Source organism: Emys orbicularis, chromosome 10 (assembly GCF_028017835.1).
Source record: "Emys orbicularis isolate rEmyOrb1 chromosome 10, rEmyOrb1.hap1, whole genome shotgun sequence".
NCBI lineage: Eukaryota > Metazoa > Chordata > Testudines > Emydidae > Emys > Emys orbicularis.
The window spans coordinates 30,552,005-30,570,691 of record NC_088692.1 but is presented as its reverse complement, the minus strand read 5'-3'; the positions used below and the strand labels follow the sequence as shown (position 1 = coordinate 30,570,691).

Genomic DNA, 18,687 nt, shown 5'->3' with positions numbered 1-18,687 from the left:
TGGCAAAATTTGCAGATGATACAAAACTACTCAAGATAGTTAAGTCCCGGGCAGACTGCGAAGAGCTACAAAAGGATCTCTCAAAATTGGGTGGCTGGGGAACAAAATGGCAGATGAAATTCAATGTTGATAAATGCAAAGTAATGCACATTGGAAAACATAATCCCAACTATACATACAAAATGATGGGGTCTAAATTAGCTGTTACCACTCAAGAAAGAGATCTTGGCGTCATTGTGGATAGTTCTCTGAAAACATCCACTCAGTGTACAGCGGCAGTCAAAAAAGCAAACAGAATGTTGGGAATCATTAAGAAAGGGATAGATAGTAAGACAGAAAATATCATATTGCCTCTATGTAAATCCATGGTATGCCTGCATCTCGAATACTGCATGCAGATGTGGTCGCCCCATCTCAAAAAAGATATTTTGGAATTGGAAAAGGTTCAGAAAAGGGCAACAAAAATGATTAGGGATATGGAACGGCTGCCATATGAGGAGAGATTAATAAGACTGACTTTTCAGCTTGGAAAAGAGACAACTAAGGGGGATATGATAGAGGTCTATAAAATCATGACTGTTGGGGAGAAAGTAAATAAGGAAGTGTTATTTACGCATAACACAAGAATTAGTGGTCACCAAATGAAATTAAGAGGCAGCAGGTTTATAACAAAAGGAAATATTTTTTCACAAAACGCACAGTCAATCTGTGGAACTCCTTGCCAGAGGATGTTGTGTAGGCCAAGTCTCTAACAGGGTTCAAAAGAGAACTGGATAAATTCATGGATGACAGGTCCATCAATGGCCATTAGCGTGGATGGACAGGGATGGGGTCCCTAGCCTCTGTTTGCCAGAAGGTGGGATTGGGCAACAGGGGTTTGATTTCTTGGTGATTACCTGTTCTGTTCATTCCCTCTGGGGCACTTGGCATCGGGAAAACAGGATACTGGGCTAGATGGACCTTTGGTCTGACCCAGTATGGCTGTTCTTATACAAGGGGGAAGAATTCAGGCTGCTTTAGGAATCCTAACCTCAGAATTTTCTGACTTTTGCTATTTCAGTTTTAAACACAAAGGTCGCTTCCCTGTGGATTTTTACATATGGTATAATGGTTAAATTTTCTGTCACTGGAATGAATGCTTTGCTTGCATTGGGTAATTACAGGCGGCTCTTCCACATGAATGGGAGACACTCTTCATTTTGAACAAGAATACTTGCTCATAAAGAAACATTCTGTTTTAAATGTAACTTTAAAATAACTTATGTCCTTGGCTGTTCTTCCCCAGGTAAATGTTGAGTATCCCCTTTTATATCTTTATGGTGGCAGAACCACTGAAGTCTGTCGCTCTGGCTGTGCTTGCACAATATCCATCTTCCTGTTTGTACAGTACATAATGCCAGATCAGCTTTCTGGATGTTCACTTTCTGTAACACATCTTTATTGTTGGTATCACTCATGCATGGTTGTGGTGTTCACATGCTGTTTATTATGTTATTGTTTTGAAAAGACTGGGACTAAATAGTTATGTGCCATAATGCCCCATCACCAGCGTATCTAGGTGTACATACACCTCTGCTCTGCCTCACTTTTTGCTTTGCTCTCATTTCCACACTCCTCCACCCCCCAGAAATGCCCCCACCTTACCCCAAGTCTCCAGATGGCATACAGCCACCTAGAAAGCAGGTAGCGTTCTAAGGCTCGTGTATTTCATTCCCTACCATATGCCCAGTGGTGACTGCTGAGATGTGAGGGAGGAAAGGGGAAACTAGATCTTTTAAGGGAGAAGTCAAAACAAATGCATAGCATCCAGTAAAGATCTTGATGTGTCTGACTCAAAAGCAAAGCACCCAGCATGTCCTGTGGAGCCTCCACTGCATATAACTTTCCAGCCTCGGGGCCTGATGATTGCCCAGTGAAGTCAATGGGAGGCATTTCTAGAGATGACTTGGGGCTTGTCTACACTGGCACTTTACAGCGCTGCAACTTTCTCATTCGGGGTGTGAAAAAACACCCCCCAAGTGCTGCAAATTTCAGCGCTGTAAACTGCCAGTGTAGACCGTGCACCAGCGCTCGTAGCCACCCTCCAGTGCTGGTAGCTATTCCCCTCATGGAGGTGGGTTTTTTATAGCGCTGGGAGAGAGCTCCACAACACAGCCCCATTAAAGCACTGCTAGTGAAGACATGCCCTTGATTAGTGTTTAAGTACCTTTGGAGGCAAAAATACTGGGTTACTAAAGGAGTTTGTAGTCTAGCGGAGAAGAACCAAGTAGCGTAACAAGAACCAGTGGATGGAAGCTGAAACCAAAAAAATTCACATTGGTTAGAAACAAAGCACAATTTTTTTAACAATGAGGATGATTAACCATTGGAACCAAGTACCCAAGGAAGTGGTGGATTCTCCATCTCTTGCTATCTTCAGATCAGATTGGGTGCCTTTCTGGAAGATGTACTTTAGTCAGACAAATTATTGGGCTCAGTTCAGGGGTGACGGTGCAGTTCTATGGCTTGTGTTATCCACGTCAGCCTAGATGATCTAATGGTCTCTGGGCCTTAAAAATCTATGAATGAATTTTCATCTACTGTACTTCAGTGGTCTTTGGCCTGGTTCCTGAAGATGAGTATTGATGTAGGTGATGGGGAAGAAGGAAAAAGTCAGAGACGGTATTTATGGAATTGAACAAGATAAAAATGACTTACCTCCGTCTTCACCCTCTTGTCAGTGAAACAGCCCTGCAGATAGGAGAGTCCCCATCGAGAACTGATTCCAATGAATGGATGGAGCATTTGAGTCAATAAAGAGAAAATGTCATTGAAGACCCAGTATATGCAACTTAAAACCAAAATTTTGCCTAGAGTGATGGGAATATCCTGTTTTCTCTGATGTAAAAATGAAATAGGTTAAACCTTGTGATAGGGTGGTCCACTCAGTGCAGGGATGGTGCCTGCTCCTGGCCACTCTGGAGGTTAGCTCATGAGGTCAACGCCCCTTCCTGGGGTTGCACACTTGTCACTCAATCTCTCTCTCTCTCAGCTCTGCAGCCCCTCTCTCACTCCCGGAACTAGTGTCCTCTTCCTGACTTGGCCCTCCGGCCAGGTCACCAAATGGTTTTCTCTTCCAGGTCTGGGAAGTCTCTTCCCACAAACAGGCACTCTTCCTGTTGGTGTGTGTGTTTGTTTATCTATATATGTATATATCTATATATGCACATATACTGGCAGCGTCTTGAAGAAGTGTGGAAGATTACAGAGTCTGGGTGGAGTTCATTTAAAATGATACATACTTTATTTTAAAAAGAAAAAAGCATCAAGGGCTAAATGTTTCTTCATACCATTCATGTCCTCCTTTTTTCAGTGTTTTCTTTTTGAGAGAATGTAGTGGTGAAAGATTCCTGATGGGGATTTCCAATAGAAGATCCCAGAATGACAGGCAACAGCAAAGCTGATTTTAAATTTGGGAGTGAGAGAGCTTGAAGATAAGTGTTTACTTCCCCACTCAGCGATATGTTTTATCCCCTTTTATGTCCTTCCTGGATTCAACTTTCCATCTGTGCATATCAGCTTAAGTTTTGATCAAGGAGTGTAAACAGCTTTCTGAGCTGAAGCCATTGCCAGCAATCAAGGATCTTACAAGCCGTAATTAATCACAAGAGAACTCCATGAGGTGCAGTCACTGTAACCATTTCTCAGGACAGTAAATATTTAAAATGGAACTGAAATGCTATCTGCTGAATCCCTCGTTGAGGGTTTTGGTTTCCATGATAGTGGGAGAAGGCATGTCTTATACCTGCTGCTGGGGAAAGGTGCTTCATTCTTTACCCCATATTTGTGGTGGCAACTATGACAGCAGAGGAATTGCTGAACCCCCCAACGCTGGTCCAGGAAGGGATGCAAAGGCTGAATAGATTTTTAAATATTTTGCTGTAAAATTTTGTACAGCACCTAACACAATGGGGTCTTGATCCTGAGTGGACCCTCTAAGTGCTGCTGGAGGGCATTCTCCAGGAGGGGCTGTTGCTTTTGGAATTTGCTCCTTCCCCTGAGTCCCATGTAGCCCATGTTTGGTGATCTTTAGGGAACGCTGAAGGGTCTGTCTTTTCTCCCCAGGAGCAGCAGATTTGGGAGGCTGGGTAATGGAGGGAAATATATTGTTGGCACTTAAATTTTGTATGTGTTTAAGTGTTTCCTGCTGAAAATGTATTCTTTTGACCTAGTTCCCATTAGCAGGAGTGGGCTCACTGTGTACTCTATCTGTCCATCTTCTGGTATGGTGCAAAGGAAATGGGATCTTCTTATTGTCTGTATCTAACATAGAATTTTAAAATAAGATACTTCCAAAGATAGGCCTACCTACCCCCTGTCCCCCTCTCCCCCCGAGTCTGACACAGCTCCATCTTCTCATGGGCCAAATGTCCTCACTCTCCTGCATAGCCCCTGTTTGGAACTCCTGCTTCCAGTTGGCCTTCTATAGCCAAGGCTCACTCCTTTCCCACCCTGCTCTAACCTTCCTTCCCACCCCCAACTGGAACCAATAAGACACACATACAACAAAACAAATGGCTCTGACTCTGTTCAAACCCTGCCCTTCTCTTTCCCCCGTCCCCTGCTGTTTGCCTCATCAGGTAGGTTATGTCTAATATATGGCTTGAAGCGCCAAGGTGTTGAACAGCCTAAAACTCATCAACTTCAGTGAGAGCTGGTGCTGCTCAGTGTTTCCCAAGAGGACACCATGCCTCACAGGACTGAGCCCCAGGGCTAGATTCTGATCACATGTACACCAGTGTAAAATAGGAGTTAGTTCTGATTTCCATCAGAATCTGAACCCCTGACTTACATTTCAAACACCAGGCAAACCTATGGCACTGTATAAACAGCAATGCATTTATTGTAGCTATTCTATTCAAGTTTTGACAGGACGACAAGCACGGCAGACAGTCTGAATGAACAGATCATGGCTCAAAAATAACAGCAACTATAAATAATTCTTTAATATAAAAACTGAAATAGTTCATTGCTCTATTTCACCATGCCGGGAAGAGAGATTCATTATTTTTGGTCTCACAAAACTTATTTCCAATGTGTGCATATCATAATACCATAGAAACACTACAGTTTTCTTCCTTGTGCCGTCTGGAAGAATAAAATCTCAGTCTGAATGAGACCCCGTTCCTGCAACTGACAACCTGTGGACTCCCAAGGAACTGCACTGGAGGCAGAAGGGCTGCAGACAGGTGAGGCTATCCACCCACCCACTATCAATTGCAGCATTGGGGCCTAAAACACACTGACAATGTACAGAGTTTAAACTTGCTTTCTGAGTCTGCCACTCAAGTACATGTCCAGAATTCAAGGTCATTGTCACGATCATGATAGATCTTCTGCTTAGTCTGTCAAAATCTCTACTAGTAATATTGGATTTACAAAGTCTACGCAAGTAATTTTAGAAGAGTTATGTTTGAATGCAGGTCATATAGGAAAAGGTTCTTTGTGTGAGTAGGAACAACCTGCCAGCCAATCCCAACTTTACCTGGAGAGAGAAACAGAAATAAAAACAATCACACTTCTGCTTAGTAAAATACAAAACATACACACTACAGTATGCCAAATTTTGTAATAATGGATCACTAATAGGCTGTGAAAGCAAGAGAGATAAATATTCAGGGTAAGTATTTTTAAGAGATTTCTGTTATATACTTGTGCCGTATATTCAGCATCATTTTATTAATTACCCACTTCTGAAGGACCAGATGTCCAGCGTGTAGTCTGTAGAAGTCTGGATTTTTGAGGATGCTGTGAGGGAAATCCCAAACACCCCCCACTTCCCCAATTTAATTGTATCTGACCCTGTCTATATTTAAATAACTACTGAGGTCAAAGCCTCAGTTTTACGCTTCAGCTGGAATGTTACCTGTCCAACATTAGAACACATGATTATTTACTGTTATTATTAACCCTCATTTTCTGCTTGGCTAGCGGTCACCAAGCTTGCAATTCATTCTGAGGAGGCAATGTAGCAAATATTAGTCTCACTAGGACACAGTAAAAAGAGGCCCCATTCCTGAAATCAGCTCTATGGGGGCATACTGTTGCTTCTATTCAGACCCCACAGGATTCAGCTGGTGTATTGGAACCTTAACTTCAGACAATGCCCACCATCAAAGATTGCTGTCTTCAGCTCTGTAACAAGATTAAATAACTGGGAAGAAGGCCAAACCTATCATGGCATATACTCAGCACGACTCTTACCAAGTTCAGTTTGGAAGAGGTGATAGGTGTCTGGATTACGAACGGTGAAGGCAATGTAGATCTCAGGTGGTTTTCCAGCGGTTTTGGAAGCGGAAAGTTGCTGCAGGACACCGATAAGGGATAAAGTTATCTGGGGATCATACACCACATCTACATAAAAAGGAGAGGGTTTCATATTTATAAACAAACAAAAAGCAGACTAAAAATACAAAGTAAAAGGATTAAATGGAGGCTCTGTTGAGAATTTGACCTGAGTTATGGGAACATGGCCCTTTAACGGGGAACCAGGACCAGCCCCTATGACTAGGGACCAGCTTCTCAGGGGAGCCCACGTAGACCAGAGGGAATGTACCTGTGACTGATTAGTGATTTATTACACCCAGCTGGGGTGGAGACTGAGGGCAGCCTATACTTAAAACGTTGCATTGGTGCAGCTGCACCGCTGTAGCTCTTCAGCTTCTCCCGTTAACTACGCTTCTCCTGGCAGCGTAGTTAATCCACCTTCCCGAAAGGCAGTAGCTATGTCGCCGGGAGAAGCTTTCCTGTTGACATAGCGCTGTCTACGGGGGGAGTAGGTTGGTATAACTACGTTGCTCAGGAGTGTGGATTTTTCACATCCTAGAGCAACGTAGTTATACTGACCAAGGTCTGTAGTGTAGACCTGGCCTGAGAAGATAATATAAAACAAGAAGGATTGGGCTGGTTCTCCTTGGCACTAGAGATAGACCTGCCTGGAGCAGGGGTTCTAGCAAGGCTGAGCTTTTAGGAGTTCATGTTGGATGGCAAAGACTATTAAAGGTTTATTTTGATAAGAAGATGCCAGGAAGCAAAGGCCCTGGGCCTATCAAAGAACTAGCGTCCTCTCTTCAGGGAGAAGAAGAGTACAAGTCTGCAGAAAGGCTGGGACAAACGGGTGGAAAAAAAAATCATATGAGGCTGTTTCATGTTATTCCTCGTGGACTTTCTGTTGACGTATGGGCAGGGTGAGGTGATAACCCTGTGATCTGATAAAAGAGCTCTGACTGGGATGGCATTTGGGTTGAAAGAACTGCTAACGTGGCTGGTGTGGCCTGCAAGGGTGCGTAACTGAGGCGAGAGGGAGTGCGGGTAAGGATGGACTGTCACAACCTGTTTTAAAGATTGCTTTAATGCCGGGGGTGAAGAGGTTCACTCCAGATTCCAACTATCAAAGGATTTTTAAAAAGTGTTTTTTAAACAGACCTCTCCACTTTACTGAATTGTCCTTCAGTGAAGCTGGTGCACAAATAAGTAAAAAGAAAATTAGGTCCTGATCCTGCAAAGGGATCTTTATGTATAACCCTTACTACCATGCAGAGTGCTGGTGAAGGTGGGAAAAAGGTCTGCACATGTGGATTCCTTTACAGATCTGGCCTTATCAGGTTGCAAGTGAATTGAAAGAAGCTCACATTGCAACACCTCATTGCAAAGGCCTGGAGTTAAATTACAGTAGGTTGACTCTGGAATAATTTCCAAGGGTGGAAACCTTGATGAAACAATGTAAAAACTGCCCCTTGAAGTATCACAAGTGTCAATCTCACAAAATAACATTCTGATTCTGCAATTCTCTATTGGTCTTTCCGTTATGAACCCTGATGTTCAGGAGTTGGTCATTTCAGTGTAATCCCTGTGATGTACAACTAGCGCACACAAAAGCCAAGACCTATGTGTGGGCTAATGGTCAAACAGATCAGTCACTCTTGATTTAACCTAATAAAAATATGAACTGCACTATCTAGAAATACTGAGGATAACATTTTATGCTAAACTTTGAATTTCCTTGTTTTTATGAGCTCAAGTTAGGCCGTTTTCAGAGCCCTATGTAATGGATTAGATATCTATGATCATTCATTTTATGGAATAAACATCTTTTTATAGCTAGTGGTCTACATGGGATACATTGCATTTGTCCTCACACACCTTTGAGCACCTCACCGTAACTCTTAAGCAGCTTGATTGGTTCACACACACCCAAAAAATGGGCTGAAATTCTGCCTTCAGCTACATCTGTGCAGTTCTGGAGCTTGTCTGGAAGAACGGTTGGTGTGTGGCAAGGTGAGGTGTGACTCTACATTGCACAGAGTGTGCTGACCTCTATCCATGTGGACTCTGCTACCACACATTAAACATTCTGTAGTTCACTTCACTGTATTTGACTTTGAAACCGAGGTACATCAAAGCTCACTTGGGAACTTTTAGTGTGTGGTAGCAGGGACACAGACAGTAAGTGTACGATGTAGATTTACACCTCCCCCCCCCCCCCCCGCTTGGCACACACTTGGTCTAGACAAGCCTCTAGTATAGTCAGACTTAGTATTATTAGATTTACTAATAAACTCCTTAACATTATCAGATGAGCAAGTGCTGTAAACGTAAAATTTCTTTAATATGCACTATCCTTGCTGAGAATGCCAGCCAGCAGTGCTCTGGAAACGTGGACTTCACCTCCAATTTTAAAACAGAAGAAGTGACAAAAGAGAAATGAATTGCTTTTCAAGGATGAGTAAACAACCGTTGAATATTGAGATGAAGACAGGATGGTAAAATGAGGCAGAATTACATCCCTCACATTTCAGACTTTGTAGTTGACTGACCAGTTATCTTGACTGAATAAAGTTCAGTAATTATTATTTTTGCATTTCTATTATTATTTCAGCATTTGTGTTAGGAGATCACTTAGTGAGATGTGATCAGAAATGTACTGTACCTGCTGCAATGACAACATCAACCTGAAGCTGTGAAAGTTGTTCCTTTGTAACAGAATCCCAGTCAAGTTCTGCAGCTGTTATTTTTGGTCCTTGTAAATCCATCACTTCTGTCCTCTGGTTTTGGGATTGCATTTTGGTGTGATTCCCAGTTTCAGACTCCAGAACAAAGCCATTTAAATGGATGTTTTCTCTCAGTTGCTCAAGAACACAGTGATGGTAGTCACTAAATACATATGCCTTGGGATTACAGGTTTTACAGATTGCAATTCCTGTGAGGCCAATCCCACTTCCTAATTCCAAGATGGTCCTGAAGGTTAATGGATTAAAATAAGTATTTACACACGGATATAAACAAGATTCAGTTACGGAATCAAAACCAATAGACGTGTATGCACCTAAGAGCAAAAGTAGCTGTAAATGATTTCAGTGATTCTTGAATAAACTATCCAAATTCCAGTCTTTGCTTCAAATAAGTACCAGGAATGAAAAATAATTAGGATTAAATTATAACAATAGCAGTTAGAGAGTGAAAATACGAATAAAATTAACATCTCCTGGGGACCAGTACAGGACTGTTCCCTGTGCTATATTATGCATATATCCAGACTAGGGTGACCAGACAGCAAATGTGAAAAATCGGGACGGGGTGGGGGGGTAATAGGAGCCTATATAAGAAAAATACCCAAAAATCGGGACTGTCCCTGTAAAATTGGGACATCTGGTCACCCTAATCCAGACTAAAATGTTATCTTATTAAATTTATATATTAGCCTCCTAGTTATACCTCCTTGGACTGCCCTAAACAACTGCTGTCTTCCTTACGAAAAGAGTTTGGGTTGAAGGATAAAGAAATGTCAGGATGAAGCCTAATAATACTACAGGCTGAATATAATCCGATGTTTGGCAGTGGGGCATTGGCTCCTGTTTCACTTACCAATGGAGACAGAAAATTCTTCCATCAGACAGTCCCTAAATCTTCTTAGGGCGTGTCTACATTACCCGCTGGATCGACAGGCAGCGATCAATCCAGCTGGGGTCGATTTATTGTGTCTTAGTCTAGACATGATAAATCGACCGTTGAGCACTCTCCCGTTGACTCCGGTACTCCACCAGGGTGAGAGGCGCAGGCGGAGTCGACGGGAGAGCGTCAGCCATTGACTTACTGCAGTGAAGACATCGCGGTAAGTAGATCTAAGTATGTCGACTTCAGCTATGTTATTCTCGTAGCTGAAGTTGTGTAACTTAGATCGATCCCCCCCTAGTGTAGACCAGAACTAAGATTAAAGCTCAACTGTGACAGACCAGTGACAGAAAGGGCAGCAGTTAGCCCAGAGGTGGGCAAACTATGGCCCACGGGACCATCCTGCCCAGCCCTTGAGCTCCTGGCTGGGAAGGCTAGCCCCCGGCCCCTCCCCTGCTGTCCCCCCTACCCCGCAATCAAGCCGCAGAGCGGGCAGCGCAGCTGGCTCCGGCCGGGCGGCGCGGCTGCTAGTCCTGCCGCTCTGGGCGGCATGGTAAGGGGACGGGGAACGGGGGGGTTGGATAAGGGGCAGGGGGTCCTGTGGGGCGGTTGGATGGGGCAGAGGTTCTGGGGGGGGGGGCGGTCAGGGGACGGGGGGTGGGAGTGGATGGGGTCGGGGAAGTCAGGGAACGGGGGGGTTGTATAGTTGGTGGGGTCCTGGGAGGGGGCGGTCAGGGGACAAGGAGCAGGGGGGGTTGGATGGGTTGGAGGCTCTGAGGGGGACAGTCAGGGGGTAGGAAGTCGGAGGGGGCGGATAGGGGGCAGGGGCCAGGCTCTTTGGGGAGGGGCAGCCTTCCCTATCCGGCCCTCCATACAGTTTCGCAACCCCGATGTGGCCCTCGGGCCAGAAAGTTTGCCCACCCCTGAGTTAGCCCATCAATGGTTCATTCCAACAACAGACGTGAACTGTTAAAACAACAGATGAGTGTGATCTAGTGACTGAACCAGGACTCCTGGGTTCTATCCCTGTGCTGCCAAGAACAAGTCAGTTAACCTCTTTGTGCCTCAGCTTAACAATCAGCAAAACTGGGAAAATATGTATTCACCCCCTCCTAAGGGTGATGTGAGATTTAATTCATTGTCTGTGAAGTGCTCTGAGATCCTCAGATGAGTTGAGAGAAGTATTTTATGATTTCCTTATTACTTGATGATTTAAAAGTGTTTTGGGCAAGGGAAATTAATACTCCTCCCTCTCCCCTGAGGGTTATGGATACCTGAGTTGGAGTTTTTGTCTAGGATTTTAAAAATATGCATTGTTACAGTTCTTAGTTATATTAGGGTCATATACAGTATAATGTCAAACTACAGTCATGAAACTCATTTATAATATGAATGAAAACATTTAAGTTAACTCTGTTCCCCCAGTTTTCTAGCTGTGATTTCATGTAACTAGAGCTCCATTACCTGTTACTGAAAATGGCAGAATTCTCTATTGCCCATTCGGCAAGATAAAGAGCAGCATCCCACGTGACTAGTCCTGTGGTTCCCTGTGAGATTATTGCCACTGTCTCAGAAAGTGTAACAGAGTCTCCTGTGGGCTAGAAGACACACACAGGAAAAGAAAGATGCATCAGCACAGGCACCACATTTCACAATTTTAAATCAACGTTAGCGTCTGGGAGAAGGTAAGAAGTATTCTACACTTGGGGTTTCTGGGTTTTATTTTTAAACCAATTATGGCTCAGTTTAAACGATAAAAACGGACATATAACAATGAAGATGATATTAGCTTTTACCAGTAAGTAGCTTTTATAACAGTTGGTAGATTCTTCTTTATTTAAAATATCTGCTAGTACATCATACAATTCATCCAGGGGTTCGGTTGCTATGGACTCATGCTGTGGGAAAGAGAAGAGAGATCAGTGAAGAACTTCATATCTCCAGACATTATTAACGAAACACAGGCAATAAACATATAGTCAAATACCATTTATTCCTTTTTTAACCATAACATATGCATTTAATGCTAATTTTTGTTATAACAAGTGATCAGCCAAGCCTGGGCCAATATTGCGAAAAACAGATTTTCAAGTTACTTTTAATAACAGGTCTAATGGAAAAAGAGCACCAAGCAATATATAATCCCAACACTACCTTTTTAATGAGTTCAGATATGAAGCATCTTCTGTACTTCACGGAAGGGGGATATTTCATGCATAAGGGGTGAAGAATAGTCTGAAATGATAAAACAACACCTGCAGACCAACCAGCTACCAGGTGAGGATTTTATTAGAGACACTGAAGGAACAGAGGAGGAAAAGATAGCTACCAATTTGCTCGGTTCACTTTGTACCTTGGGAAGCTGGGTGATTTCAATTTGCAGCTAAGCTATTTGATACTCAGCTGGAAAATCAAATTCTGTGTACATTCCTGCAGAGAATTCTGGTACCCCTGGCCGGTCACAAATGTGAGGAAGCCACACATCCTCTACTTTGCCCCTCAAAAATAAACAGTAAAACTGAAAGGAAAATGAGTCTGAGTGGCTCTTTCCTCTCATTTTTCTTCCATGCCCCATCCCCCTAAATAGTCAATAAACAGGACGGCTCCATCTACACTTGGAGCTGGGAGCCATTCCCAGCTTGCGTACACATACTCACTCTAGCTCCATGCTGGACTCAGAAAAGAGACTCTCCCCACACATGTCTACCCTTTGTTTTGAATCAAGGCAATGTTCATTGAGAAAGCATTAGTCACATTGGTCCTCCAGCAAATGAAAAGTTGGAAAGTTAGGTCACTTCAGGTCTCCAATTACCCCAACAACCATGTTATAGTGAATTAGGTCCCTTAATTTACTCTTAATAGTTACAGTTCCCTTTATATAAGGCTGAATTCTGCACTCGGCTAGGCGTGATGGATCCTGACTCCAAAGTGGTGCTCTCCCTACATGTGGGCATCTCAGTCAGGGGTTCCACATGTGGAAGGTGATCAATACATAGGACTTGAGGCCCATTGTGCTCCAGAGCTGGAAACACACTTTTGTTCAGAAGGTGTTCACTGTGACAATATGACAAGAATTTGATACTAAAGACTGTGGAGAAGTACTTGATATTCTACAATCCTTTATGAAGCAAGTAGGGAGTGAACTGCAATCACATGTGATAGACGGGAAATGGGAATAGCATTGTTTTCCCAGTATTTGTACCACATGTGAGGGTGTACTACCTATTTCCATACACACAAAGACACATTATCAGTCAATAGACCATATATGTCACAAACAGATCTGTTAGAAAAATTGAAGTTAGAGCTTTTTCTGGTTTTTTTGTATTAAAAATGTCATTGCCATTTTGAAAACTTTCCACCGGCTCTAAAAGCCCAATACTTTATATTTAAAAAAATAAGACAGAGTTGTAACTATGTTTTAATGCAACTGATCAGAGGGCACAAGCCCACTGAAAGGAATTACTGCCTTTTCATACGTTCCAATTTAAATTACAAAGAGACTGTGGGAGACTAGCAATCTCTCAGATTTGGGAGAGAGATGAACAGCCTTTCACTTCCAGGTTGCCAGTTCAGACCAAGTCAGACCTAGAAGACATTGCAAGTGTTTATCACTCATGGGTAGGACCCTACCAAATTCACAGCCATGAAAAACACATCATGGACCGTGAAATCTGGTCTCCCTCCGTAAAATCTGGTCTTTTGTGTGCTTTTACCCTATATTATATAGATTTCATGGGGGAGACCAGCATTTCTCAAATTGGGGGTCCTGACCCAAAAGGGAATTGCGGGGGGGGCACAAGGTTAGTTTAGGGGGGTTGTGGTATTGCTACCCTTACTTGTGTGATGCTTTCAGATCAGGGCGGCCAGACAGCGGTGGCTGTTGGCCAGGCGCCCAGCTCTGAAGGCAGCACCCTGCCAGCAGCAGTGCAGAAGTAAGGGTGGCAATACCATACCATGCCATCTTTACTAGGGATGTAAAACTGCAGGCATCAGTCTTACCAATAATGTATTCAGTAAACAGTAAGAGGGCCGAGACCAGGGCCACAATTGGGGGCGGGCGCGGGGCTGGAGCCCTGGGACCCCAGGGAGGCTGACTCGCGGGTGCAGGGCCAGCAGCTGGGACCCTGGGTAAAATGTGGGGGTACTGCAGCAGCCCCTGCTCCTCTAGTTCCTGCACCTATGTTGTGAACTCGTTAACGATTAAATGTGTAGCCGATACAATTTTAATAGTTTAAACGGTTATTTTTTTAAATGCTATTTACATCCCTAATCCTTACTTCTGCACTGCTGCTGGTGGAGGCTCTGCCTTCAGAGCCTGGCTCCCAGCCAGCAGCTGCCGCTCTCCAGCTGCCCAGCTCTGCAGGCAGCGCCACCATCAGCAGCAGCACAGAAGTAAGGGTAGCAGTACTGCAACTCCCCCTACAATAACCTTGCGACCCCCCCCCCCACAACTCCTTTTTGGGTCAGAACCCCTACAATTACAACACCATGAAATTTCAGATTTAAATAGCTGAAATCATGAAATTTACGATTTTTAAAATCCTATGACTGTGAAATTGACCAAAATGGACCCTGAATTTAGTAGGGCCCTACTCATGGGAAAGGAGACAATGATCTCAGCCCAAGACCTACTGAACAGAATTCATATCACAACCCACCCCACCCCCCTAAATTGGTACTAACTGGCATTCTTATTGTAGCCTCAGATGCAGCAAAGGACTGAATGGGAATGGAGAGTGAATTAACCCTCTCACCCTTAGAGATGGCCCCTCATGTCAAGGTAAAAGCACACCGGTGGAGTATTCTGGGAAGTTTATACTGCTGCACCCCTCACTGTATTGCCTCTATGAATCAATGGGGAAATTCAGTGCCTGATACTCTGCATGAACACTACAGTCTCTGACCATTTCTAAAATTTCAAAATAAATAAAAACATGCCTTTCTTGTGTTCCAACTCCCTTGCCTATGAAGGATAGTTACATAACATGAATAAAAGGAAATCTGCTATTCTATTGGGCATACATGGAGATTAATATTAGATCTGACTTCCTTAACTGTTTTTTAAATACAATTTTAAAAGAGTACGATGCAATGGTTTTCATTACACTAGGTGGCATCATATCTTTAGAATAGTTCTAGTCTGCTCTATGATATGTATTGAAATCTGATTATATTAAAATAACATGTTTTACCTTCTGCAAAATATCCAGCAGTAGCAAGGCATCTGATGAACTCTTTAATTTTTTTTCAAGTTCCTACACAAAAGGAGGGGGAAAAATGTTGAGAAATATTCCAGGATGCTATTCCATTACCACGTTTGAACAGCACAAACTGGTGAAAACTCCTTTAACAGAGTATGTTAAATGCTTCGTGATTAAAAAAAAAAAAAAAAATCACACCCAGATGGTAGGAAATAAAGAAGTAGTATAGAGCCTTCTGTAAACCATAATATGAACATAATCTATAATGTATGTAGCTGCTACTGCAATACAAATACATAATTATTATTATTAATTGAATGAGGAAAGTACTACAAGACAAAGGTGAAGACCAGATGACTAGTCAGTCAGCCCTCCCACACTAATGTACAAAGCCCCCACCCAAATGAGGTGAGAAATATTAAATCTTCCCTTCTTCAAGAGGAGAGCTGAATATCTCCCCAGACATTGGAAATCTTGGCATCGGAGTAAGAACAAAATCTGCCTGTTGCCAGACACTAAATCCCCCACATAGGTTTATTGCATTCATTGTCTTGAACAGAAATCTTGTAACCAAGAGTGCTGTTTCAATATAACCTCAGTGGCCAGTTATATTTCTTCAGCCTTTTTTCATTGATCCATTACTAGCCAAAGCTGCTCACCTTACTCAGATGACTAGTTCCACTGAAGTCCATGGGACCATTTGTGTAAATAAGGCAAGTGGGGATTTGGCTCTTCATTAGTGGCTGAAATGCTGAGAAAATGGTTCACAGAGGAACGTATTCATGGTGAACTCAACAGTAGTAAAACTCACTAGATAGTGAAGTAAACAGATGTCCTGAATTGTTTCAAAACACTGCTGTCTGTAAACTGCAAATCCTCCTACAGGGAAAGTGTTCTGAGAAAAAAAACTTACTTTACTGCAAAAGGGTCAATGTATATTGAGGCTGATGTCTGAAAAGTGACACTACAGCACATTGCAACTGAAACACAGAGGTTTCAAGAGGAATGATTAGTGACACCCACTGTCTGCTAAACTCAGGCATTCTTTATTCTATACTAATAAACTCATAACAGGAGCTGCCAACGCACCATTCTGAACATACTGCAAATATTCTATGGTGAACTGATTTTCTGAAATTAGCTTTGCTAATACCAGATGCTATGAACAAATGAATTAGACCATGAAGCACAGCCATTTTAGGAAAGAAAAAAATCCTCCAAATGAGCGTTATTTGTACTAAGGAATTAGCTTGTAAATTGAGGGATTTTGTTGCAGAATCACTGCAGTTAACAATCTTTAGTTTTAATATTTCTTGCATACTTTCTCACACACACACACACTCACTCACTCACTCTCTCTCTAAGTTTAAAAAAGTAAAATGGGGCTATTGAGTTGGCTAGTGTGTGCATGCCACTGCCCTCTATGGAATGAAATCAGAGCTGCTTCACTTATAACTCCAACAGAATTCTGTTCCACAATCCCAGGCCTTCCTGTGGTACAGATTCCTAAACTGCTATGAAAGCAAAGCTGAACAGAGGGACTGAGATAGGCAGACTGTCCAAGCAAGCCCAAAAACACAGTGACCATATATCCTGGTTTCATTGGTACAGTTCTATTTTTTCCTATGACATCCAGGTGTGCCAAGCACTTCTTTCAGGTTCTTTCCATTTTTCATTTAATCAGTCTTTTTTTTTAAATACCCATATAACATTTGCTCAAGATATACTTCTACAGCGAGCAGCGTTTGGTCTGCTTTTTCCAGGTACAAACAGTCCAATGCAATGAGTGTTCAGTGTGATCAACGGTGTTTGGAGCGAAGAGAAAAGCTGTTGCTGTTGATGACAGTTGTGCAGTGTCTCATGATCAACTCATTCAAAACACTAAATTACTAGAAAAAAACCCTCAACTCAGAGATATGCACACCTATCTAAGCTAGGTACTTATGAGCACCTCAGAATCTTTAATGTAGTTATGCTTATAACACCTCAATGAGGTAGGGCAGTGCTATCATCACTGAGACTCTGGCCTTGGCTACACTGGCGCTGTACAGCGCTGCAACTTGCTGCGCTCAGGGGTGTGAAAACGCCCCCCCCCCCGAGCACAGCGAGTACAGCGCTGTAAAGCGCGAGTGTAATCAGAGCCTGCAGCGCTGCACGCTCGCTCGCAGTGCTGCAAGCTATTCACCTCGGAGAGGTGGAGTACTTACAGCGCTGCGAGAGAGCTCTCGCAGCGCTGGCGGCGCGACTACACTCGCGCTTCACAGCACTGCCACGGCAGCGCTGGGAAGTCCTGAGTGTAGCCAAGGCCTCTCAGTGATTTGACTAAGGTCAACCATGAAGTCTGTAGCAGAGCAGGGAATTGAACCCAGGTCTCCCAAATTCTTGAGTAGTGTCCTAATCCCTGGACCATCCTTCCTCTCTGCTAGGACAACAGCTGGGACCAGTGACACTAGCACACCTTAAAAAAATATAAAAAAGTTTGTATGACTATTTCCCAACTCTAAAAAACATCCCCACAGAGCACAGGAACTAGGAGCTCTGACTTGCAGTAATAATAGCAACTGATTGCATCTACAGGGCTTTTGTTCAATGGTTTTCAGCAGCCCCATTATAAAAGCCATTCTAGTGCCCCTGCTCACAGAACTGTTTCTGATTTTGAAACGAGGATCACTTTTCAAAGATGACAGGTCTCAAAATCACAACCCATCAGTTTCACCTGAAGTAGGAGAAAGTAGCTTATTTTTCTGATTGAAATGAGAATTTTTATATCGTTTAATTTTCTTTCCCCAACAGTAGCAACAAACCAGGTGGGAGCAGCAGGTCAGTCAGGGGGCAGCCCATTTCCAGCTGCCCATGGCAGGCGGGTACCAGTGGCAGGGCAGGCCAGAGGTGGCTTGGCAGAGCTGGGAGCTGAGGTGTTTGCACAGCCTGCAAGCAGGGCTCTGGCTATCCATGTTCGCTCCAGCATTACATTCTTCACGTGCTAACTCAGTGAAGGGGGAGGCTGTTGCTGGGGGCACCGGGGCCAGGACTGGGCAGCCCCAGACAGGGGCGCTGGAACAATGTGTAGAGTGGGGGGTGCTGAGAGCTATTGAACCAACACCTAAACCATGTATATGATGGACACCACTTCAAGTCAGGGGGTGCAGCAGCACCTATGGGCCCCGGCTCACCCGGCCGCTCCTGGGCCAGGCTGACCTGGCTGCCGCCCCCCTCACATCGACCGGACCCAGGCAGCCCTTCGGTGCCAGCCCCGCCCCGCGGCCCCTCCCCATCTACTCCTGGGACGCGGGCTGGTGCCGGGGAGCCCGGCTCCTACTCACCGCCCAGGGGAAGGCGCTGAGCCGCCTGCCGGCCAGGAAGCCTCGCTGAAAGCGGAGCCTCAGGTGCCGGGCTTCCTCCGCCGCGGGATCCATCGCTCCCTAGCCCGGCCCAGCCGGGTCCCGCCGTCCCCTCAGGACAGGCCGCGTCCCCGGCCTCGGGTGATCGCCTCTTGCCGGGGAGACACACACCCCGCTCCCGTCCTGAGGGGGCGGGGAGCGACACGGGCTCC

The 18,687-nt window shown here is 44.1% G+C and overlaps 1 protein-coding gene across 1 annotated transcript; it reads right to left on the bottom strand.

Annotated features, from left to right (window-relative positions):
- Window positions 1–5,423: 5,423 nt before the first annotated feature.
- EEF2KMT (eukaryotic elongation factor 2 lysine methyltransferase) lies at window positions 5,424–18,550 on the bottom strand. The gene is made up of 8 exons (XM_065412452.1): window positions 18,458–18,550; window positions 15,126–15,188; window positions 12,085–12,165; window positions 11,727–11,828; window positions 11,395–11,528; window positions 8,969–9,276; window positions 6,244–6,393; window positions 5,424–5,524 (listed from the first exon to the last, which is right to left on the bottom strand). Exons 1-8 carry the CDS (start codon window positions 18,548–18,550, stop codon window positions 5,424–5,426), a joined length of 1,032 nt encoding a protein of 343 aa, XP_065268524.1.
- Between the last annotated feature and the right edge of the window lie 137 nt (window positions 18,551–18,687).

Bases quoted from the DNA above. Each gene is read 5' to 3' on its own strand.
- EEF2KMT (XM_065412452.1), bottom strand. From the start codon at position 18,550: ATGGATCCCGCGGCGGAGGAAGCCCGGCACCTGAGGCTCCGCTTTCAG. The intron at 9,277-11,394 runs GTAATGGAGCTC...ATTAACCTTCAG, and splicing joins TCTGCCATTTTCAGTAACAG to GACCATCTTGGAATTAGGAA. The intron at 6,394-8,968 runs GTACAGTACATT...CTTTTTATGTAG, and splicing joins TGATGTTGTCATTGCAGCAG to ATGTGGTGTATGATCCCCAG.